Source organism: Rhizopus delemar, genomic scaffold (genome assembly GCF_000149305.1).
Source record: "Rhizopus delemar RA 99-880 supercont3.3 genomic scaffold, whole genome shotgun sequence".
NCBI lineage: Eukaryota > Fungi > Mucoromycota > Mucoromycetes > Mucorales > Rhizopodaceae > Rhizopus > Rhizopus delemar.
Genome location: NW_027137829.1, coordinates 236,405 through 259,685, shown reverse-complemented (window position 1 = coordinate 259,685; position 23,281 = coordinate 236,405). Strand labels below are relative to the sequence as shown.

At 34.3% G+C, this 23,281-nt stretch overlaps 8 protein-coding genes across 8 annotated transcripts; 3 read left to right on the top strand and 5 right to left on the bottom strand.

Moving 5' to 3' along the window:
• Positions 1 to 1,052: 1,052 nt before the first annotated feature.
• On the bottom strand, positions 1,053 to 1,470 carry RO3G_04310 (uncharacterized protein; the record flags this gene model as incomplete). Its single annotated transcript, XM_067658900.1, has 2 exons — positions 1,053 to 1,058; positions 1,216 to 1,470. 2 exons carry the CDS (start codon positions 1,468 to 1,470, stop codon positions 1,053 to 1,055), a joined length of 261 nt encoding a protein of 86 aa, XP_067515001.1.
• Positions 1,471 to 1,767: 297 nt separating this feature from the next.
• On the bottom strand, positions 1,768 to 3,290 carry RO3G_04309 (uncharacterized protein; the record flags this gene model as incomplete). Its single annotated transcript, XM_067658899.1, has 2 exons — positions 1,768 to 2,300; positions 2,363 to 3,290. The coding sequence occupies 2 exons, from the start codon at positions 3,288 to 3,290 to the stop codon at positions 1,768 to 1,770; spliced, it is 1,461 nt and encodes a 486-aa protein (XP_067515000.1).
• A 4,252-nt stretch (positions 3,291 to 7,542) lies between these two features.
• On the bottom strand, positions 7,543 to 9,518 carry RO3G_04308 (uncharacterized protein; the record flags this gene model as incomplete). The annotated part of the gene is made up of 5 exons (XM_067658898.1): positions 7,543 to 7,800; positions 7,870 to 8,268; positions 8,322 to 8,557; positions 8,626 to 9,199; positions 9,258 to 9,518. The coding sequence occupies 5 exons, from the start codon at positions 9,516 to 9,518 to the stop codon at positions 7,543 to 7,545; spliced, it is 1,728 nt and encodes a 575-aa protein (XP_067514999.1).
• Positions 9,519 to 11,595: 2,077 nt separating this feature from the next.
• RO3G_04307 (uncharacterized protein) lies at positions 11,596 to 13,978 on the top strand (the record flags this gene model as incomplete). The annotated part of the gene is made up of 12 exons (XM_067658897.1): positions 11,596 to 11,700; positions 11,764 to 11,783; positions 11,847 to 11,950; positions 12,006 to 12,030; positions 12,074 to 12,143; positions 12,195 to 12,347; positions 12,409 to 12,553; positions 12,612 to 12,890; positions 12,941 to 13,322; positions 13,508 to 13,606; positions 13,658 to 13,796; positions 13,847 to 13,978. The coding sequence occupies 12 exons, from the start codon at positions 11,596 to 11,598 to the stop codon at positions 13,976 to 13,978; spliced, it is 1,653 nt and encodes a 550-aa protein (XP_067514998.1).
• A 725-nt stretch (positions 13,979 to 14,703) lies between these two features.
• On the bottom strand, positions 14,704 to 16,052 carry RO3G_04306 (uncharacterized protein; the record flags this gene model as incomplete). The annotated part of the gene is made up of 2 exons (XM_067658896.1): positions 14,704 to 15,138; positions 15,186 to 16,052. 2 exons carry the CDS (start codon positions 16,050 to 16,052, stop codon positions 14,704 to 14,706), a joined length of 1,302 nt encoding a protein of 433 aa, XP_067514997.1.
• A 1,046-nt stretch (positions 16,053 to 17,098) lies between these two features.
• On the top strand, positions 17,099 to 18,345 carry RO3G_04305 (uncharacterized protein; the record flags this gene model as incomplete). The annotated part of the gene is made up of 4 exons (XM_067658895.1): positions 17,099 to 17,194; positions 17,363 to 17,397; positions 17,478 to 17,933; positions 17,985 to 18,345. The coding sequence occupies 4 exons, from the start codon at positions 17,099 to 17,101 to the stop codon at positions 18,343 to 18,345; spliced, it is 948 nt and encodes a 315-aa protein (XP_067514996.1).
• Positions 18,346 to 18,668: 323 nt separating this feature from the next.
• RO3G_04304 (uncharacterized protein) lies at positions 18,669 to 20,982 on the top strand (the record flags this gene model as incomplete). The annotated part of the gene is made up of 5 exons (XM_067658894.1): positions 18,669 to 18,851; positions 18,904 to 18,987; positions 19,030 to 19,311; positions 19,370 to 20,288; positions 20,333 to 20,982. 5 exons carry the CDS (start codon positions 18,669 to 18,671, stop codon positions 20,980 to 20,982), a joined length of 2,118 nt encoding a protein of 705 aa, XP_067514995.1.
• A 1,186-nt stretch (positions 20,983 to 22,168) lies between these two features.
• RO3G_04303 (uncharacterized protein) lies at positions 22,169 to 22,711 on the bottom strand (the record flags this gene model as incomplete). The annotated part of the gene is made up of 2 exons (XM_067658893.1): positions 22,169 to 22,319; positions 22,695 to 22,711. The coding sequence occupies 2 exons, from the start codon at positions 22,709 to 22,711 to the stop codon at positions 22,169 to 22,171; spliced, it is 168 nt and encodes a 55-aa protein (XP_067514994.1).
• Positions 22,712 to 23,281: the final 570 nt, after the last annotated feature.

Genomic DNA, 23,281 nt, shown 5'->3' with positions numbered 1-23,281 from the left:
ATTAATAAGCTTTTATTTGCTGTAATGCTGTTTACAAATCTTTTTGATATTAACTCTGTCTTAGAGGCATGTTCTATGACCAATCGACAGGCAAAATTATGATCTCCTATGAGCCTATTATGCATGAAATTTACTTGAAAATGATTAACTAGTTTTAGTGGAATACCTATGATCCTGCTATTTATGATTCTATCAAAGAGATTATAATCAGTGCATATTCATAAAGTGGCTATTAAATATGGCAAGTGAATGTAATACCTATTTGTCGGTTTTTTTTTTCACTAAATATCTTTTGACTTGAATCTTCATCGTTTTGGGTAAGTAGATTATTACTGTTGATATCTTCTACATCCGTTGATCTAAAGTACAGATGTCCTTCAGAGATTCATCTTTGTTTTCTGCTACATACGTATTGCCTTTATTAATATTTCAAACATGTACATATCCATTTTCTAAGGGCTATTCAATACGATTGTTCCTTGTTCAGCACTCTTGCATTCTATATTAACCCTCATCACCTTAGAGCAATGAAATGCAGTTTGTTTCCTCTTACAATTCCAAGGGATACCAGGGCATTGGGATTTCACTTGTTAAAGCTTTCACAGACGAAGCGGGCTTTTCTTCTAAGTAAAATTGAGTAATTCATTTTCCTATGATCATCAATATGGTAATGATTGAAAACGGATTTCATATTGCTCCAAATAATATGCAAGCAGAGAAATTGCCTCTAAAATAGACTTTGAGGAATAAGAGGTTCTTACCCTTTTAATTTACGACTGATAAAAATAATTTATTCTCTATCATCGAATCATTCACCATCCATTGTATTATGGAATATTATTTCCAATATACTCCATACTTCTCCAATAACTGTAGCATCAACGGTTTTAACTTGTTATCCTTTTCATGATGAATATTGGCAATTTCTATTCTGTTTCCATCTTATCTTCTTTATTATCACAGTTAAGCTCAATATACTGATGGCACCTACCAATCCTTCGTCCTATGAGGTATATGGCTTGAAAAAATTATCTGTTAACGTGCCACCAAGCTTAAACCTGAAAAATTTTAATTTCGTTTCAAATTTTTTTTTTTTTAGACATCTCATGGCATTTAGTGTAGACATTGCTCATTTTCTGAAATTAGAGGGACTTAATGACGCTTTTTTCTTAAAAAAAAAAGCCTAATTTTAATGATATTTATTGTTGACTATACCAAATCTGAAGGCACTCTGACTTTTCTGTGAGACAAATACTTTTTCTCGACAAACTTTTTCACCTCTTGAACAACTTCTCTGCCATCAGTACATCGACTATAAGCTTCAATAAAGTCCATTGATCTCCTAAAATACCTACGTATATGTGCTAGATCGCCGGCTTTATCCAAAAAGGAATCGATATTTTCCTCAAGAGACTTAAAGGAGTAATCGCATTTCAAGCGAGCTTCTCTTTTTGCTGCACCCCAGTACATTTCGATCCAATTGCATTCGCAATGGTATTTAGGATACAGCTCAAAAACGTGGCCAGAGTTTATGATCACCTCCTCCAAAGCAGACTTTTGATTTTTAAAATCAGGACAATTCTCTAAAAAATGGAGAGCGCAGCAAATTGGATTAACTCTATCTGGAGCCCCACAATGTAACTTCCATTTCTTGCCTTCCAGATCATGTCCAATCCATAGACTTCTTTCCCCCAAAATCTTTCTTATTCCCTTGAAATAACGTATTTTTTTTGTTTTCAAGTTGCCCTTCTTATCCCTTATCTTGATCTATTTTTCATAGTAGAAGGACTGGACTTCCTCCATATCTGTGGATCTTGAGATATATACAGTATCTCGGAACTGGAATTTCTCACTTAATGGCCAAGGCTTTTCATTGAGAGTCATTCGGCTGGCGACCAAAGCATCATCAGCAAAAGCACCATGATTGGAGCTGTTATCAAAAAGAAAAACAGCTACACAATTAGGGTGAAGTGCTTCGAAAAGGCCGATTGCATCTTCTTTCAACTGCTCAACCATGTGTTTCGAAGTCCACCATCCATCTCTTGCAGTGCCTGCCTTGAACAGCTTTCTTGAAGACCACTTTTGAATCTTCAATGTTCCATGGCAAGGGCATTGAAACTCACTCACCATGATAGATAGTCCAGGACCCTTTTTTCTGATGTAATTTTCTCCATCAGCTAACCACATATCGTTCTTACCATCATTTGCATAGAAAGTACTTTCATCGTGCGTAACGAACACGCACTTTCTCTCGCCTTCTGGTAATGCATTTGGCTCCAATACATCTTCCTCAGTTTCTCCTGAGTAAAAATCCATTTTTTCCATATATTTGAGCATCCTCTTCGACCAAACATTTCTATACTCAACCACATCTTCGCGTTCGTGACCATCGAAGTAAATGGTTTTTTTTTGTTCTTTCTATAGACATAACCCCATTCATGAAGATAGTTACTGAGCGTGCTTTCAGAAACAGGTTGCATTATTACGCCCAATTTGGATGGGATAACTACTTCATCAATGAATTTTTTAATAGTAGCCAAGGAACGTCCAGCAGGCTTCATTCTACGTATTTCTTCGAGAACCATTTCCTTGATATCGGCATCATTAAGAAAAGACTTTCTTTTTGAATGAACACCTTGTCGATGTCTCGATAACACCCCTTGACTCAAATATTCTTTAGCCCATTTTACGATAGCCATGGCACGATACGCAACGTTGTTATCTGCCCAATGAATTCTAGCTGCCTCACGAGAGGCCAAAGTAATAGGAATACCCTCAATTCTCTTAATAAAGTAAGTATAAATCGAAGAGTATTGCAAAAAACTGTATCTCTCGACCGTGTTTTCTTTATCCTTCGAGTTCATCACAGGTTTCACATACATTTGAAGTTTTGGAAGCATTACTTGGATTCTCAAAAGTTGTATTTCATTCTTTGACAATACGGGAGAACTGGATTCTACAACAGGGGCAATAGATACAAATCCAAAACTCTCGAGTTTGCCCTTATCATTAACAGATTTAGCTTCTTTTTCTCGTCTCCAGCGTGTTGACCTAGAGGTTTTCGAGTAAGACAAAGGTCTGTTTCGCTTTACATTATTATCAAGCAAAACATTGTTGATTGACATGCTGATTGTAGGATCAGCATTACGCATTTCAGTTATGTTGCTTAATTCTATAAGCTCAGAATCGCTCATGTCCCAGTCTTGATCTCTTAAATGAGGGACAAATTGGTTTGTCTCATTTCTATGTTTTTTAAGATAAGCTCGTTTTCTAGCGTTAAGTGGAGGCATAGTTTTAGAGTATGAATAAGGGAGAAGAGGCACCTATGTTATAGTAGGGGCTCTTTTATATTGATTACGTAATTTGTGACTGCTATTGTTCTCTGTCCTGTACCATACGGTATTAAAAAAATTTGTTTCAAAAATATGTCTTCCCTTAAGGACTGCCAGCTAAAATTTTGAAATACCGCATATTTTCAAATGATATAAAAAAAAAATATTATTAATAAAAATAATAATCTAATCCATAAGAAATGTTCAGAAAGGTTTATATAATAATTGTTATGGATTTGTTTTATTGTTGGATTATTTTTGGAAAAGTTTATAGCTTTTGAGAATTGTCAAAAAAATTTCAGATTTAAGCTTGGTGGCACGTTAAGGACAAGTTTAAGATTTCTATAAAGTTTAAACTTTTAAAGTCTGAAACCGCTATAAAAATGGGAGTGTTAACCTAGTTTGTAGAAAACTTGCTTGACTCTCTAGAATAACACCATTATTATTATCCCGATTGCTATTGAATGTAGCACTTCATCCTTGATTTTTAATTGTTTCCGTCTATTTTTTTGAATTCAAATGATTTGTTGCTGAGATAATAGCGAGAATCAGCCACGCCGGGGGAATCGTGAGCCTCGCTAGTCATATCATGATCTATAACGGAACAAACAACTCTGCAAAGAGATAAAAATATAATAACATGTCACATTGAACAGATAGATTCTCTGCTGAAAGCTTATAGGTGGTTTGTTTTAGGTGTCATTAGGATGTCGGAGGAGAAATTAGTCTTGTTAAATGAAGAAACCTATACTTTCTAGTTGTATTCGTTATTTAGAATCTCACAGGAATGAATATGTTATGAATAACATTATGACTACCAATCAAGAAATTTGCAATAAACGATTTGCTTCAGTGCAGCAATGCATTTATTTGGAATTATCTATTCCCTCACATAAATAATACTTCTATGCTAGGTGAAAATTTCAAGCAAATATACATGATAGGTTTATTTCATGTATATTGACAAAATCATATCACAAATGATTGTCTTTCTTGCTCTAATTCTGAAAAATCATAACCATAGGATCATTTTTAAGGCTTCTAAAGATTCAAGAATAGCATCTGAGTGAAAAAATATAAGGCATTTTTCTGCAAAATATTTAAGAGGCTTCTTCCTACCTTCTTCATATTGCAAACAAGCAAAGACCCAACAGTCACTTGAGCTGATAATTGTGTTTTGAAGCTTGAAAAGCATATGCGTATTCATTGCTTCGATACACTTCGGGCAAATATGCTGTAAGCTAAAAACAAGAAATTTATTCTGTAAATTCAATAAATTAAGCGTGGATTGCAATTTATGTTGGTATAGTAGAAGTTTCTTTTTTTATGTACATTTATTCTTTTGATTTTTGCGAGGATCAGATTTAATTGGATGTCCAACTACTATAGAGTTATTTTATTCAATATTTTCAGCACAGAGTGTCTCAAAAGCAAATGCTGCTCAGAGAATGACGAAGCTTACTATAGTGCAAAATTTTCCCTGCATTGACACGGCTTACCTTTTTCTTTTTCTTTTTCTTTTTCTTTTTTTTTTTTCTTGTTGGTTTCATGCCTTATGAACCTTTTTTAAAGATTTAATGTATTGTGCTTAGCAACGGTATAGAGAACTTAAGGAAATAGTTGCTCACAATAATTTAATCCATATAGTTCTCATTCTGGAAGAAAGCTATGAAGAATAAGTTAAATATTGAAAACTAATTTAAATAAAAAAAATGAAAAAGGCTCAAAAGAATAAAAAATCATAGCTCCTATTTATCTTTGCGTGCTGTGGTCTTTTTATTTAGGGATATTAAATTATGGTTCCATGCGTAAAGGTAAATTTGAAGAATTGAGAGCGTGTGTTCAACTGTGCATTTAACCCCTCCAGAAATTCCCATGACCACGACAGTAATTATTAAGAGATATCCTAATTATAAACTTTCCAAAAATAAATTAAAACAGGCTACATCTATATTCTTGTGTAATATAACATATAACAAGTTTTTGACTAGTATAGTTTCAGACAAAAAAGTTTAAGCAGTAGTTTACTACCATCTTTTTTATAACCACTAACAAATCAAATATACTACTTTAATTATTTGCAGAGGTGTTCGTTCTTTTACTGGGTATACCAATGATTTCGGTTGAGTAGTTAAAAAGGATAAAAATGAATACAAAATCCATACTATTAATTTAGTCACTCTATTCTGATGTACATCATTTCATTGATTTTCTTTTATCCTGCAGCAACTTTCTCTTCTTATGAAAGATAAAATTATAACATTAAACTATGCAAAAGGCAAAATTGAAAGCTATAAATAAAAGCTTTGATATTATCGCCTTGGAATATAAATTCATGCTATGGTTATGGTTTAGACAAAAAGCACTATCCAATTTCTCTTTAAATATTTAAACATTATCTCATTGTATTATTGATTTTCTTTTCTTATTTGCATACGCATCTGCCATTTCTCATATTAACTTGGTTTATAATTTATTATTTATTCTGTCTGATACAGCTGTCGTATTAGTTCTCATAATATCATTATCTTGGCAATTTGCTTCATATATGCTTCATGTTAAGCAGTTATACATTATTGATCTATTTATTTTATGAATTGGTGCTTCACCTTGGTATATCCCAAGACGCATGGAAACTCGACTTTTGATCCCGAAATGATCATGTATAAATCTCATATAAAGAGAGTACATTTTGTCCAAATACGTTCTTAGGCTGAGAAATGGGTTTTATATTTTTGGATGAACACTTTAAATTTCATTTTATTAAACTGAACTTGTGTCAAGACTGAAGAAGATAACAAATCATCTAAGTAGAATGGTTCAATCACTTTCTGTATGCTGTTTTCTTTTTTCAACCCAATAATGAATGATATCACTACTATTTAGTGATAGAAAAAAGAGAAATATTTCTATTCTGGGACACTTTACGCTGCATCTCCACCGGTGGATTTCTATCTTGTTTAATATCGTCTATTGTTTTTCTTTTTTATTATCCGATAAAACATTACTAACGATTTTATAATTAGGTTTAAAATTCATTCCACTATAATTCATTAACTACATTTAAACCATCTCTACTTTTTTTATCTAATTATAAAAATTGTCTATTATAATATGTAGCGGTGAAAGTATCTATAAACTATAGTCAGTTGTATAAAAGGCGTACGAAGCAAGTACAGATTTTCAAGAAACTCGTCAGAGTACATAGATACAGCATTAACAGTTGAATATCAATTTCTCCTTCAAAGATCTAACCAGCATTAGTTTAAATTTGGACTGCTGAATTAAATCATAATCAATCTTTTGTTTTAATGAATGAAAAGCCTTTAGTAAAAATTATGATTTTGGCTCATTTACAATAAAAATGAAAGGTTTATTTCAGTAAACTCAAAGACATTTCTGCATCAATTCGTTTATAAAATGTACTATAGCTGCTCAATTTTGTAGTAGACATTAATATTGATGCAATTTAAAAAGAATACTTCCAGTATTAATCATTCATTTTAATGATACAGTACTATATTTAAAATAAGCAGTATTTACTCACATACGACCATTTCATAAGCAACGTTTTTGAAGAATGCCTGTTGAATAATTTTTGATAATAAAATAAAAACTACAAGACGTAAACATTACAAACAGTAAAGATAAAAATGTTTATTTGCAGAAAGACGATAGCATAATAAAAAATACTTCAACATTTTGCCTTTAAATCACTGTGCCATTCCATATATTTGCAATGAGGAAAAAATACTAAATTATCAGATTTTTTGTATATATATTTGAGTATATTCAAAGTGTTACTTGCTTCTATTCATCCATTATAATCCCCCAGCTTTATCGTGATGCAGCCAAGAGTACTCTATATCTTTTTTGCATTGCAATAATCATAGCTCAACACTATAGCAAATTATCTCTGCTGCAGGGTAATTTACTTTTTTGCTTTCATAGTTAAAAAAGACAAAAAAAAAATAGTTTGTCTACAGCATATACTTCGTTGGCTCATGATTTGTACACTTCCTAGTAAAAATAAAATTTTGTTGTGAAGCGTGAGTTTAATGGTAAATTTCCTGCAAACAAATTGTATTCATGGTAGATGGTAAAGACGGCTTTTTTGTAAAAATATTTTGTGTACAAATTAAAAAATATTATTTTTATTTTACTATTTACAGTCTCAAAGAATAGATCGTTCTTTATATCCCTTTTTTTCTCACTCTTCCACTTGCAAATTTTTAATTTCATCTTCTTGTAACATCATTTCAGCATTTCTTGTTTCTTCGATCAATTCGATCATTTCTTTTGTAGTTGCTACTTGGGTAAGGAATGGATGTTGCAATAATGTGTCTGCATCAGGCCTCTTTAAGGGATCTTCAGTTATACAAAGTTTTAAAAAGTCTTTAAATTCATCTGACCAAAATTCAGGCTCTTTTAATGCCGGTAATCCATTTGAAGCAATCAAGAATAGTGCCTATCATAACAATTTCAATAAATCCTGTATGTACACCTTTTCTTTTTTTTTTTTTTTTTTTTTTTTTACTTTAAGTGGAGGATGTTCTACATAAGGTGGGTCCCCTTCTGCCATTTCCAGCAACACAACACCTAAGCTCCAAATATCCACCTTTGAGTCATAATCTTGTCCTTTAATCACTTCAGGTGCCATCCAATAAGGTGTCCCAACAATCGAATTCCTGTGTGGTCGAGCAGATGTCAACTGTGCACAGTGTCCAAAATCAGCCAACTTTACCTCACCACGTAGATTAAGCAAGATGTTGTCGCTCCGGATATCTCGGTGAATACGACTTAGACGATGCAAACGTGTCAATGCTCTCAAAATGTCTCGAATCACTCGCTTCATGTGGGCTTCTTTGAGTTGTATTCTGTCGTCATCAACGGAAATAATATCTGCTAATGAAACACACATACATTCCATTACAACCTAAATATATAATCTTTCAAAGATTTGCCTACAAAATCAGTACCTAGACTTACCCAAAGGTCTTTCTGAGTAGAATAACAGGTGATAAATTCTACAATGTTTGGATGTCGGCTCATCTTCATTGCTGTCAATTCATTTGTTATTTTGCTCATTTTTTCTTTGGCTTCATACGGGATTTTTTTAATGGCTACAATACGTTGGCTGTTCACATGTTTGGCTGCATACATGGGTCCTGATTCTCCTTCAGCAATCAATGTCAAATCAGTATAAAGCGCAGTAGGATCCGTGACTGAATCAACAATATTATCTATAGCTTTATTAGTTGACACAACTTTATTTACGCCTAAATAAGTTTACCTAGTGTATCAGAGTCTAATTGCTCATTTGGTTTGTCAGGCATGGAGGGTATATCTGCTGTTGAGGATGATTTAAGAATTGCTAGGTGTAATAATTTAGAAGATCTTGCCCTTGAGGGAGGTGCATAACCCTTGGGTAACATTTCTTCTTCTAAAATTTGCTTGTTTTCTTTGATAATATTGGATTGTAGCGAATTAGGCATACGAACATGATTCATCACTCGTTCTACCGTCACTGGATTATTTTTCACCACTTCTTCGGGTACGCCCGAAGCAATCAAGATTCTTTGCCATTTCTCTGGCAAACCTTTGTAACCGTATTTTCCAACCTCGACATGCACATGATGTTGAACATTGTACGGTTTCCCAATCAGCATGGTTGATTCGTTATTTTGTTCTGAACGCCGTGATTTAGGGAGTGAAATATTAGGAGTTGTCGTAGAGAATTTTTTGCCTTTGCTGCCTGTACTACATTCACTTTTTATAGGTGAAGGAACGAGATGGGGTGCAACATAATTGGTATCTAAAACATCATCGCTTGGCAGATTGGATTCTTGCCATACATCAGGCAAACCCTATTTTCCGTTTTAATTTTTACTCTGTATTTTTCTATAGTTGCTTTTTTTTTTTTACCATGTATTTCCCATTGTTGTATTCAACATGAATGCCATGTTCTACTTGTGTTGGTTTACTGATATCTAATATTTTATCACCAAATCTACTTAGATTTGAGAATTTTGAAGATAAAGATGTTTCGGAACGATTTGAACGTCGATAAAGCCTTAAGCTCGATAAAGTTGAAGAAGAAGCTATTTTTCGTAGGCTTCGAGTGGCCGAAATGTGTGAAGGTCTTCGATCACTGTAATCACTTGGTGTGGCTACCGTATTGCCCATTTGTATATAAAAATATATTTATCTACAACTATCTGTATTTGCTTTGATGCGTATATACAAAAAATTGATTCGTGTATGTGAATATGTTTCCTCCTTATTTCACTAAAGGTAAAAGGTAATAAAATACAAAACACATATAAAAAAGTGCTTGTAATTTTTTTAAGAACAAAAAAATGCCTCAATTTTCTTTTTTTGGTGCTGAGTCCACTCTTTTCAGGAATTATTAGCACACTTTGGGAAGTTAAATTACACAGAGTTGTTTTTAGGTTTCACAGTCTCCGAATTTTATTTTAAATTAGATGGCACACTCTTTGCAAATAGATTTGTCACTTTTACTAAACTTTTATACATTTAAAGCGAAGATGAACGTACATTTTATCAACAGAAATGGGCAAGGTGGAGTTGTGGATGAAAGTGGAAATGAGCATTTCGAGATGGATATTGATACCAATCCATGCAAGCATTGCTTACACACTTGTCTTTGGTCATTCCTAGACGTCATTCAACATCGTAGCATTGATTTGAATATTTTTTGACTGCTGATACCGCAACAAGGTATCACTAGCTTTTTGAGTTTTGAATTCTATCCTGCAAAAATTCAATTTCATGTTCGTATTGCGTTTGATGTATCAGCATGTCGATTCTTCGCCCAAACTCCGTCTTGTCATAATCGTTTATAATAGCCATTCTTCTGCTCGCATCAGACTGTTTCTCCGTCATCAATCTCTATATTTGTATTACAAAACACCACCTCCACAATGTCTTGAAAATTACTGCAATACGTTGACTATGAAATCTTCTTCTTTTCCAGCTTTTTAAAGTTATCAATGCTAAGTAGAGAAGTGCATATATAAGCCACTAATGATACTACTACATAACGAAGCAGTGTAATCTCGTTCCTATTTAGTACCATTACGTCTTTCAATAGTCTTTAAAAGCAAACAACGATCGCTTTTCTTGTTCATTTCTTTGCTCTTCTCAATGTCAACATATGTCCTGGTTTGATGGTCATTTGTACTATACAAAGCAAATCGTTTATCAAAATTGACGAATAGTTTTTTTACAAACAATTGTTATTACTGACTCATGTTGAAACTGTTTCAGCTCACCAAAAAGTTTGTCACTAGATGTATTATTGGGAATGCTCGCACTTTCAAACTCGCTTTTGCAATCAGAGCAAGCTTTATATGTATAGCTCTCAATTGATCTTCCGATAGCAATGAGCCTAGGCGGAATTCCTTAAACGACCATATGTTGTAGCAATCACACCTCGATGGATGTTTTTGATTTATTAATTATCTTGTTCGCAGATAGATACTTTTACTGACAGCAATCTATCCAATATTGTCCTTTTCATCTACCAACATTTTTCTATATCTTTTTGTTCAAAGAAACGCTTCCTGAAGATGCTAATGTATCTTTGGCCAATATCTCAGTTTGCAGACGAAATAGAATTTGATGATTGATATTCCAATGTTACTATTCATCATGTCAACTGGATCAAAATTCAGACTCATGTTCAAAAGAGAAATGATACTGCTGTTTTTCATATACTTAAAGAGGCACTGAAAGCTTGTTTGTTGTCAAAGGAGACGCGTTATTTCATATATGAGCATCGTGAAACAAAAACGGTAAAGAAAGAAGCAATCAATGTGTTAGTATCAGAAGGCTTGCCTTTTGGCGAAGCATCAGAATCAAATGAAGTAACTATTAAAAAAAGGAGAGTAACCAAAAAACCTTTCATTAAGTTTTAAGTTGTTAAAAAACCGTGACTGCTGCAGTACATGGTTGTTTAAAGAGATTCCTTAAAAGAATACCCCGTTGTGATGTCTGTGATTTTGATACTCCGACACGACCTTTGTTTTGTAACTTCAACCTATCAAAAAATTATGCGAGAGTCTTTTTTTTTTTTTTTTTTTGGTAATAATGCAAACCTCACTCACTGGAAACATAATCATTCCTTCAAAAGCACCCTCTGTCATCCCGATAGTTGCTCCTTCTTCAACAGAGGAGCAGCCTAAAACACCACAAAAGGTTTTTTTTAAAGGTTTGTTTCAAATTTCTTTTTGCAATTAAAATGGTTAATGGCAGATTAGGAAACGATAAGCGCCTTTGTCGAAATGTCATCATTCATGGTTATTGTAAATATGAAGGAAAGGGTTGTGAATTTAGCCATTCGACGGTAAAAACAAAAGCGTACACATGCCATTTTTTTATGACTCATTACAAATATATATAAAAATAGAATGCAACCAACCTTGGAGAGTGAGTTCTTTAGATAAACCCTACATTTCAATAATGAAAAGATTGATCATAATATTTACACAGTAGAAGCAAACCATCAACAATTTCTTCGGTTTCGGTTAGTAGTATTAATGCACCAGAGTTTGTTCCTCGATTTACCGTGGAAACCGGTACATCCTCGTTGCCAGGTAAATAACAGGTAATAATTTTTGTGCTGAATTAATGATTTCTCTTTTCAAACAGATGCTTCTACAGTGGACGCAAACACGTATGTTAAAGTACATTTTGCACAAATACTTATTTTATGTTAGTCAAATTAATGAAGAAACAGCGGATTCACTTGAAGATGTTGATGTTTCTCAACTCAACATTGCAGAAGATGTAAATAATAAGAAATAGGATGAAACACATTCTTTCTAAAACGCCTCATAGGAGTTTCTTGAGCTACAAGAGATGCAACCATTAGCAGAAGAGTTTGAACAATCAACACAACATCCTCTAATGCCTAATATGAACATGCTTCCAACACCGACAACTGCAGATCCTTATTTTATGAATCATTCAACTGCTTTTCCTAGACAACCTGTAAATTTTTTTTAAAGAAAAAGATAGACAACAGAAAGCTTATTGTATATTTATGCATTAGTTGCAACATCATTTTTATTCTAATAGCTTATCGCATCCAGCCCATCTTTTGCCTCATCAAAAACCAATTCAATCATTTTTTATTCCTGATAAAATAAGAGAGGAATTAACTCAATATAATGAGGCACAGTGGATGACAACAGCAGGTTTGTTTTTATAAGAAGAGAGAGAGAGAGAGAGCACTTTGTATTGATAAGGTAATAGGGAATGATCCAACCTTACCAGCAGAAGTACATATCTATCATTCATTATATCCACTTGAACAACAGCAAGAAAAGATGGGACATTATGATGAACATCCAGCAACGGTATATAAGGCGACATGCAAAATTGATAGACGCAGTTATGCACTTGTGAGGATTGAAGGATATTCTAAAGTGCATGAAGAGGCTGTATCCATTGCAGAGAGCTTAAGAAGCATTAGGCATTGCAACATTGTTTCTTTTAGAGATGTTTTTATCACAAAAGCATTCGGTGATGACTGTAAATAACAGAATGAGTAAAAGAAGAAAGGTTAACGATAAGATGTGTAGCGCTTGTATTTGTTTATGATTATCATCCATGTGCAAAGACCTTATTACAACATTACTTTAGAACGCCCATCTTTAAAGCTTCACACAGCAAAACACCGCTTGTGATATCTGAAAAGATGTTGTGGAGTTATATTGTTCAGATTTCTTCAGCCATCAAAACAGTCCACAGTGCTGGATTAGGCTGTAGAAATATTGAACTCAATCGAATATTGACAACGAGAAATGATCGATTGAGATTAAGTGGACTTGGTATCTTGGATATTTTACAAGGCAAATTAGGGGTGGATGAACAACAAAAGCAGGATTTGATAGACTTGGGTGAACTGATCATCACCCTCGCATGTCATTCTCAGACAATAGGAAATAAGGATGAGGCAGTTGCGTACATGTCTCGATATTATTCAAAAGAATTGAATCATGTTGTATCCTTTTTGATGGATGAAGAAAGTGAAAAGAAGATTGATGACGTATTGATATTGATTGGATCACGTATATTAGAAGAAATTAATCATAATCACTTGTATGTGAATCATTCTACTGTCAATTGTTAACACTTTATTTCAATAGTCGTAATGATGAATTAGAAAGACAGTTGGGAAGAGAATTAGAAAATGGTAGGATTGTGAAATTGATATCAAAGATGGGATTTATCAATGAAAGACCAGAGTAAATGATGAGATACGGTTTAATTGAAAGAATACTTGAGCATTATTATAGGTTTGATATGGATCCAAGTTGGTCTGAAACAGGAGATCGATATCTTATTAAACTATTTCGTGATTATGTATTTCATCAAGTAGATGAACATGGTCAACCAGTGATAGATATGGTCCATGTATTGACATGTCTAAAGAAGGTAAGAATGATTTGATTCAGTTTATTATCTAATATTTTTTTTTTGTATAGTTGGATGCAGGTGTGGATGAAAAGATCATGTTGATGTCCAGAGATGAACAATCGTGTCTGGTCGTAAGTTTTAAAGAAATCAAGAATTGTATCACGTCTGCCTTTACAGATTTAAATTCTGGAAGAAAATAATAATAAAAAAGAAAAAAAAGAAAATTAAAAGTTTAATGTTTTAAGTGGATCTAATTTGAATTTCAATTCTTTCAGTTTGTTACTTGTCGGATGCCACTGATGATACAAGCAGATGAGTGTATTTAATTCTGTTTTTAATTCTTGATTGGATAAGATCGATGGATCATTACAGATACCACGCATGATCCAAGGAATATAATATGGATTTTGATTTTGTTTTGCCTGAAATGGCTCTATGATTACTTCTTGCTGTGAAATAGTAAGTGAATGACGACGATAGTTGCCAAGTGGAGAAGATTCAAACATGTATTTCACAGCTGTCATGTACACGTTGAGTTCTTCATAAATAGTAGAGTGACCACCTTCGATCACATAAATGTTCCCAGCCAATACCTCACTGAGATGGATGAGTAAACCGTGATCGGATAGACCAAGGTTACGGAGTCGTAGTGAGAAGACGACGAGTTGGACTAGAAAGTCATCTGAAGAGTAAAAGTGACCATCGATATAAATAGAGCGTAGGATGTTTGGGTGATGTAGATTGGACATCACTGCAGAGTGTAAGGGTACGACTTGATCTTGCATGGATCCAGTCAAGACTATTTTGATGTGATTGTTTAGAATATAAGTGAGTGCTTGATGGTATCTTTTTGAGATGGGACTGTCAGAGTCCATGAATTCAAAGAGTTCACGTGCAGCATCCGCTTCAAAATACTAAAGACAGATCAGTCACGATCAACAGACAAAAGACAGATTACCTTTACGATCAAGCTACCTTTCAAAGCCGGAAATGGGCCTTGAGATATACCTGCCATGGCCAATAAACAGATGGATTGTCGGATGGTATTAATATGACCCCTTTCTAATAACATCTTCAACAGCAAAACAGACACAGGCGTTCCTTGAGAATGAGTAGCCCAAAAGATGATATCAGCAGAAGAAACAGCCTCAAGCCATCGATAGTTACCAATCAACTTCTCATACAGTTCCCTCACCCTCTCTTCTACTTTCCCTTCTCCTTCTAAGGGCACAAGTGTGATGGCATGATGAGGTAGTGTGACCTGATGTTCGGTCTTGAAATAGTGTTGGACGGCTGAAGCGGTTTGTTCACAAAACTTGATGGATGTTCCTGTGGGTTCACCAATCATGCTACGAACAAGCTTTGTGTTTGTGTGAGAGAAGAGAATGAATGATTCAATTGGATTACCTTCATCGGAAACCATCCATGGACACCGATGATGACAATTCTTGGATCCATTCTTTTATCGAGTGATTTGATATCTTGTACAAAATGTTCAAATTTATCCTTCATTTTATTTGCAAACCAGTGAGAGTTAATGATCTGTTCTTTGGGTGGTATCAAATAGGCATTGATCGCGTTGATTGTTTTCACAAGCAGATTATGATAGTTATTTGTCTGTTCTTGTTCTGGTATGAAGAGTGAGTTGAAGGTAGGCAAGACCTGATTGTCTTGTCTTTTTAATGAATTATTTGAAGGTGACAGTCGTATGCTGTCAGTCTTGTTTTTATAATCTATGTCTATGCTCGAATCATGACGTTCTAATTTATCATCTGCTCCATCCTCTCTCAACTTCTTTAACCAATTCAATAAACCATTCTGATCACACGTGGATTCAATATCACTCTGCTGACAGAGATCATTAGCTATCGGCTGATGTGATATTATATCATCCTTTTCAATCTCTTTTGTTAAGTAATCAATGGCTCTTGTTGACCTCAACACTTCCTCAGACAGATTTCCACTGGCAGATATACTCGTTGAGAATGTGACAGGGGCTACTTTTGAATGGACCAAGAGTGATTGTTTACGTCGAATGGGATGATAAGCGTCTGGTTTTTGTATGATTTCAATTGGTTTACTCAATTCTACTGAAAGTGAAAGTGAGGCTGAAGATTGGGCTACTTGTTCCTTTTCATAATTATCTTCGATTGTCACATTGACCGTAGTCGATTTCACACTGGCTGGTACTTTGGATAAAATGAATGATTTCTCACTTTCTCTGCTCTTTTTTTTTGATATCTTTGTTTTGTTGGTCATCCACCAATGAAGCATAAAGAAAGAAAGAATGAAAGAATGAGAAAAAGAGTGTCATTTTATATAACCCAATAAACTACATGTGATTGGACCTCCTTTACTTCATGTACAGATGATTTATGATCAAAACCTATTCTATCTCAGAACTTTTCTCTCTTTTTTATTTTTTTTTTTTTTTTAAAAAATGAATCCATGCATTCAAAAGTATTCTTTTATTGTCAAACATTGGCTTGAGTTATATCATCTTGCTTCTTGTTCTATTCGTCATACATTAAATCCAACCTGTCCTTCTAGCCATCAATTCTAATCAAAACAGGTTGAATACAAAAAGAAAAAACTCGCATCCATTCAATTGCTGTTGACAATAAATTCCCAAGGGGAAGAAGGGGGGGGGAATGCAAATACAAAAAAGATGTTTATTTTTGTCAATCGACTGATATTTTCATATAAAACTCACCTATCTTTCTCCTCATTTCACTCATCATTAAAGATATTTGATCTAGCTAAGGATAGAGTGGACCTTTACGAGATTTATTTCCATTTTTCATGAGCTACAAAATAGAATGTTTATATCCCATTCAATTCTTTAAGAATAACCCTTTCATTTTGGGTGATGTAAGTGAACATAAAACAATTATAATAGAAAAGGATGGAATCAACCTGCTTAGACATAGAGTGTACAATAACAGAAATGAACAACTCGGTTAAAGATATAATGTATGGATCATTATGAAGAATAAACAAGATATGACTGATTTGTTTAGAATTGAATTCGTCTTTCTTTGTTAAAATCCAATGTTCAACAGCCTCTTTAGACCCATGTTTTACAAAAACACTGGGACCATTGTTTCTATCGATAACTTTGTCTTATTCTCTCTCTCTCTCTCATTGAAATATCCTAAATTATGCTTGGACTAAAAGACTATTCATTGAAATCTTATCTGAGCAGTAAAATTATTTACGTCACATTTTAAAAAATTAAAAAAAAAGCGCGTTTCTCTCTCTCTCTCTCTCTTTTCTTTAGAAAAAAAAAAAGAACTAAAATCTAGTAAGAAATAAACAAAATGGGCAAAAAGAGAAAGACAAAACAAATTAGACCTTGGTGCTGGTACTGTGAAAAGGATTTTGAAGATGATAAAGTCTTGGTCACTCATCAAAGAGTAAATAAAAACTATTTTTTTTTTTTTTCCATTGGATAGATTATGTATTGACTGCTTTTGAAATATAGGCAAAACATTTCAAGTGTGAGGTTTGTAATAAGAAACTAAGTAAAGTATTTACATGCATGATTTAAGAGAAGGAAAAAAAACTAAATCACTTTTTTTTAGCAACTGCGGGTGGTATGGTTGTGCATGCTCAGCAGGTTCACAAACTTGAAATTTACAAGCAAAGTATCTTATAGATTGACTGTGATGTATAAACTAACCTCTTTAATATAAACAGAGTTCCTAATGCGCTTCCGGGAAGAGATAGTTTAGATGTAGAGATCTTTGGAATGGAAGGTATTCCTGAAGAAGATATTATTGCTCATGAGCTCAAAGTAGCTGGATTAAATAATAAGAAGGCCAAGACAGCAGGTGGGTCAGGTCAATACAGTGAATTGACCCTAGAAGATATTCAACAACAAATGGCCGCTCATAAGGCAGGTGGTAATAACGCAGCGACGACTACTGCTGCTGCTGCTACTGCTACTGCTACTACGACTACCACAGCAACCATTACTGCGCCAGCAACGACAGGTAATGTTTCTTCTACAGTTGCAGCAGCTCCTCAATATTATTATGGTCAGGATCCATCAGCAACACAGCAACAAGCGTATGGTGATTATTATAGTCAATACTATGCAGGTTATTATGCTGCACCCGGGGGTTATCCCCCAGCTTATGGTTATCCACCGGCGTAAATAATGAAAAAGAATGCAGAAAGAATGAATATTAATGATTTACATAGACCTTACCCTGCAGCACCAGCACCAGCAGCACCAGTGGGATACCCACCTTATGGAGGTGCACCGCCAGTACCTCCAGTGGCTTCTCCAACCATGGCTGTAACTGCACCAGAAACATCTATAAATCCTCCACAAGCTTCACCCACCCCAAGTGTACCCTCCTCAGATATAACAAATAAAGTAGAGTCATCGTCACCAGCACCAGAGACAACAATACAGCAGCAGCAACAACAACAACAGCAAACAGAGAATGCACCTGTTCAACCAACGAATGTGAATAAAAAGAAGGCAACTAAAGTAGTGCTGATATTTAATAACCCAGAGTATTCACCTGTAAGTCATTTGTTGTTGTTTTATGATTGATAAACTAACTATTGTGTTAGGAGGAACAACGTGCTCAATTAGACAAGTATAAAGCGAAATGATAAACTTATTTCTCAACTCTCAACTTTTAAAAATAAAAAATAAAAGCGCGTGTTTATTTTATATAGTAAGTTTAAATAGCATTTATTTTACTACTTTATTATTGACAGTGAAAATAAAATCAAGACATTCTTTTTTGTACATGTGTCACACTATCACGTTTTTTTTTTTAAATTAAACACAATTTTTTTTTTTTTTTTTTTTTTTTTCCTTCTTCTTTGAAAACGATGAATGAGACATTAAACTATCAACGAGTTTATCCTATGATTGCAAATAGTGAATTTGAACAGGATGATAGCTGGCATCAAGAGATTTACAAAAAATATGGTTATGAATCCAGGCACAAAACACCTACTTATTTTGGACCTTATTTACTGCTTCAAACGTTAGGTGAAGGTGAATTTGCCAAGGTGAAAGCTGGTGTTCATGTGGAAACAGAACAAGATGTGAGTAGAATAGAGAGAGAGAGAATATGTAAATGATATTAAGTAGGATTAGGTTGCTATCAAGTTAATAAAGAAAGAACACGTTCGACAAGCATCATTAGAAACCAAACTGGAAAGAGAGATATCTGTTTTGAAGGTAAAGAGAGATCGGATGAGGTATGGACACTAATGATTTCAGTCTGTTTGTCATCCTCATATCGTAAGCTTATATGAAGTATTGGATATAAAGAATTACATTGGTATTGTCTTACAACGTGCATTTGGTATATACAAGGAAATCAAATATAAATTATATTTTTGCACTAATTCCTCCTCATGTCCATTAGGTGGTGAATTATTTGATTACATCTTAAAGCATCATTATTTACAAGAAAATGAAGCCAAAAGATTATTTGCTCAATTGATCAGTGGTGTACATTACATGCATCAGAAACATATCGTTCACAGAGATCTTAAATTGGTAATGTAAAGTGTTCTCAACAATAGACTGTATTATCAAATACTCATGAAATCAACAGGAAAACTTGCTGTTAAGTAAAGACCGAGATATTATCATCACTGACTTTGGTTTTGCCAATCGATTTAAATTGGAAAATCAGGACTTAATGGTCACTTCATGTGGTTCACCTTGTTATGCAGCACCAGAGCTGGTTATCAATGACGATGAGAACATTCATTATGTGGGAACAGCTGTCGATATTTGGTCTTGCGGTGTGATCTTGTTTGCTATGTTGTGTGGTTATTTACCCTTTGATGATGATCCCAATAACCCACAAGGAGCTAATATTCACTTGTTGTACAAATATATCCTCAGTACCCCACTCGAATTACCCACTTCAATGAGTGAAGAAGCCAAAGATTTACTTAAACGTATGCTTGTACCCGATCCCAGTAAACGATGTACAATGGATGAAATCAGATCTCATCCTTGGTTGGAAGAATATCATGACTTGTTATATAAATCTATCCAAGAATTGGAATCTATAGCCTCGGACGCTCGGTTATCTATTTCCGTATCACAGACAAACAATCTATCGGAATCTCGGGATCAAGAGCATGGGGTCATTTGTACAACACAAAGCATAGAGGATGTTCCTTCTTTGGTCGTCAATGAAGAGGATGATGAAGAACAAAGCCATCCTTCGACACCAGAAGAAAAAAGAGATGTCTTTGAACAAGAAAAATCAAATTCATTATTTCAATCCAAATTCTTTTCGGCTATTTCAAGACATGTCTCTGTCCGGAAAACATCACCAACACCAATTCGATCCCAAAGTGCTCAACCACGTCAAAGAACGATGAGCGATACACAAGATAGAAAACAACCAAAACTAACTATTTTACCTTCTGTTTCCGAACAAACAATCATGACTCAAAAGAAAGCATCCAAAGGAAAAAAGTTTAAGAATTGGTTTAAACGTAATAGCAAACACACAAGTAAGTCTCTTGTCATCGAATACTGTCTACTCACTTCTTTAAAGACAATAATAACAATATTAATAATAACAATAATACCTACGAAAGATTTAATTTACCTGAAAGACCAGTGAGTTCCATTCACCCTATTCGTGCCATGTCTATCGGCAAACCACTTGGTTCCTATGCAGCCGATTTTAACGATTCGAAACTCCGAATACACAAAGGGGCTGTTGATCAAGACGCGCTTACATCCAAAGCACCCAATGAAATATTATTTACAATTAAAGATGCATTAAAATCAATGGGAATTTCAATGAAGCGAGTTCACGACTTTAAAATAAAATGCATTCGACCTTCTAAACATCATCAACCAAAAAGAAATTCATTAAAGTTATTCTTTAATAACAATAACCATCGACATGAAGAAAGCATCTATGGTGAACAAGGTGTGGATACAGCAGAAGAAGTTCAATTCACGGTTGAATTATCTAAAATAGAAAATTTGCCTGGTCTCTATGTTGTTGATATACGTCGTGTCAGAGGCAACATTTGGGCTTATAAATTCTTATATCATACATTACTGAACCTATTGGATCTAAGACAAGGTGGTTACATGGCTCACAGAAGAGTTTCATCCGTACAAGAAGAAGAAGAAAATAATCGTTTGAGCTATTTGACCGCTAGCACTCATTCTACCAGTGATTTCTTTTAGTAAACATGATCAATGACTAATAAAACATGAATCAACCTTGTACTTTACAAGGCCTTTGGTATCTTTCAATCTTTTTCCAACACGTTTAATAACATCAGATTCCTCCTCAACCTCCCTCGCTTTCTCTCCTGCTCTTGTTCATCACCATCCATGTCTCAATCGGGATCGTTGAGCGATAAAGAAAGTTTTGTGAAAGCACGTTGTCTATAAAATCATGCTTATACACACGAGACACTTGAATTCAAAATAAAAATATCTGAGAAAACCAGTGAAGCTATACGACTTACTACCCATCTGAATTACTAGCATTAGACAGTCCACACTTTTTTTTTATTCAAGCCAAGTTTATAGTCTATAGTGCTCTTTACATTTCTCTCAAGCATCACCCAATCCGTCTCCTCCCCCCCCCCTTCATTTCTGGTGCCAATGCGGTGACTTTAACCGAAAGAAATGTTAATAGCCCATCAAATGTTTTAAAGTCGTATTTCCAACTCCAAAATGGCCATGTCTGACAGCATGAACACTTGAGGGTCTACACGTGTGGGAATTGGCGCTATCAGTGCAATCGACTGCAGATAACTCAAGCTTTACGGTTGGAAAAGACCATTCAGGTTGCTGGCCTTTGATGTGACAACCCCTTGGGCAACAAATGATCCCATCAACTCTTCTCGTCCTTATCTTGGTGAGATCGACTTTATCACTCGAACCCTTGACGCTTACAGTGCCCATACTGAGTTTACAAAAAATGAACGATTGAACCCATTCTACAAGGATAGCTCACGCGAAGAAGAGGATCTTCATAAATCAACCTGATCATGAAAGGATGGTTTATTGAATTTTTGTATGATAAATACTTTAATAAGAACCCATTACGTGGTTATCTGGATATTATCCTCTTTTCTTTGTGTATTGTTTATGAACTTCTTGTAACTTTTATGCCAGGTCCAAACCATAACTTTCGCAGTCATTCATGACTCAGGTCGTAATGGGAAAATAAACTGGCTGACATGTGGTGCTACTAGGGAGAAGTGTAATTTCTTGATGGACGAAAAGTTATCTTTATTGATTCTACCTTTAAATATGCTTTAGTTCCATAAAAAATCAGCGGATAATGTTAATAGGCTATCTTTTGATAGTCAATCACTTTGACATTCTTTCACGCAATTTGTGATTTACTTAAAATTGTCTAAAGCGCTTCTTGAGTTTGTCTCAGTTTAGTCATGCTGCCAAGGAAACCAGCCCTCAAACTGGTGGTTAAATAAGGCTCCCTTTGATAAGCATTGGGGATAAGATTCGAGGATGTCTTTGTCCAGTCCTCGGTTTTTTTATTTAAAAGCCTAGATCAGATGTCTTATATCTATCCAACATGTTGGGTCTAAGGTAAAGACCCATCAGGTTTTTTCCAACTTCCTGACCGTGGCTGCCAGCTATTCATTTGACCAACTGCCATTGCTCAAAGCAATACCTTTCTAGACCACAAATAGACAAATACAGTGGATTGTTTGATGATGTATAATAAATAATAAGCTATTATTTAATTCCGTACGTTAAATAGAAGGGAATCTCCTCAGCAAAAATTAAAAAGCATTCACCATGAATGGTATTTCCTCATATTTTGTTTGTATCACTACTTTCGGCATTAACTTTTTAAAGACCTCTGTTTTTTTTTTCTTTCATAAAGGCACATGTATGTAGGCAGAATTGATCTTTACCTTTCTGTGAAAGCCATGTTCAATGTAGAAAAAAAAATTGCTTTTGAAACAAGAGATGTAGTTAATTTAAAACTTGGATACCTATTCCTACATGTAACCCATGGTATAAAAACATTAATCTCCCCTCCCTACTATTTCAAAATATATCATCAATTTGATTAATAACGTTTTTAATGTTCAGCAGATTACAATGATAGCTGATAAAAAAATATAGTCCCTGAAATCCTTTAGTTTTCTTATGCAAATTTACCTTTCCTATGTCACTGTTTGAGACCAGTGATAAAAAATAGGATTCATGTACTGCTAACGAGAAATTTTTTCTAGCTCAATAAAACGGCTTTTGAGCTATTAAAGCATGATAGTTGATACGTTTTAATAATATGTTCACTAAAGCCAAGTCTTCATATACTATCAATGTATTAACTCTATTGCTGACGAAGTTGATCAAAAATCACAAGCTAAAAGTCAATCAGTTTTCCATCAAACCTCGTAATGATTGCCCTAGTTGACAAGTTATGACTGTTTGAGCCAAGTTTATCATTGATAATACTTTTATACTTCTTTACAAAACAAAACATCTTGTAATC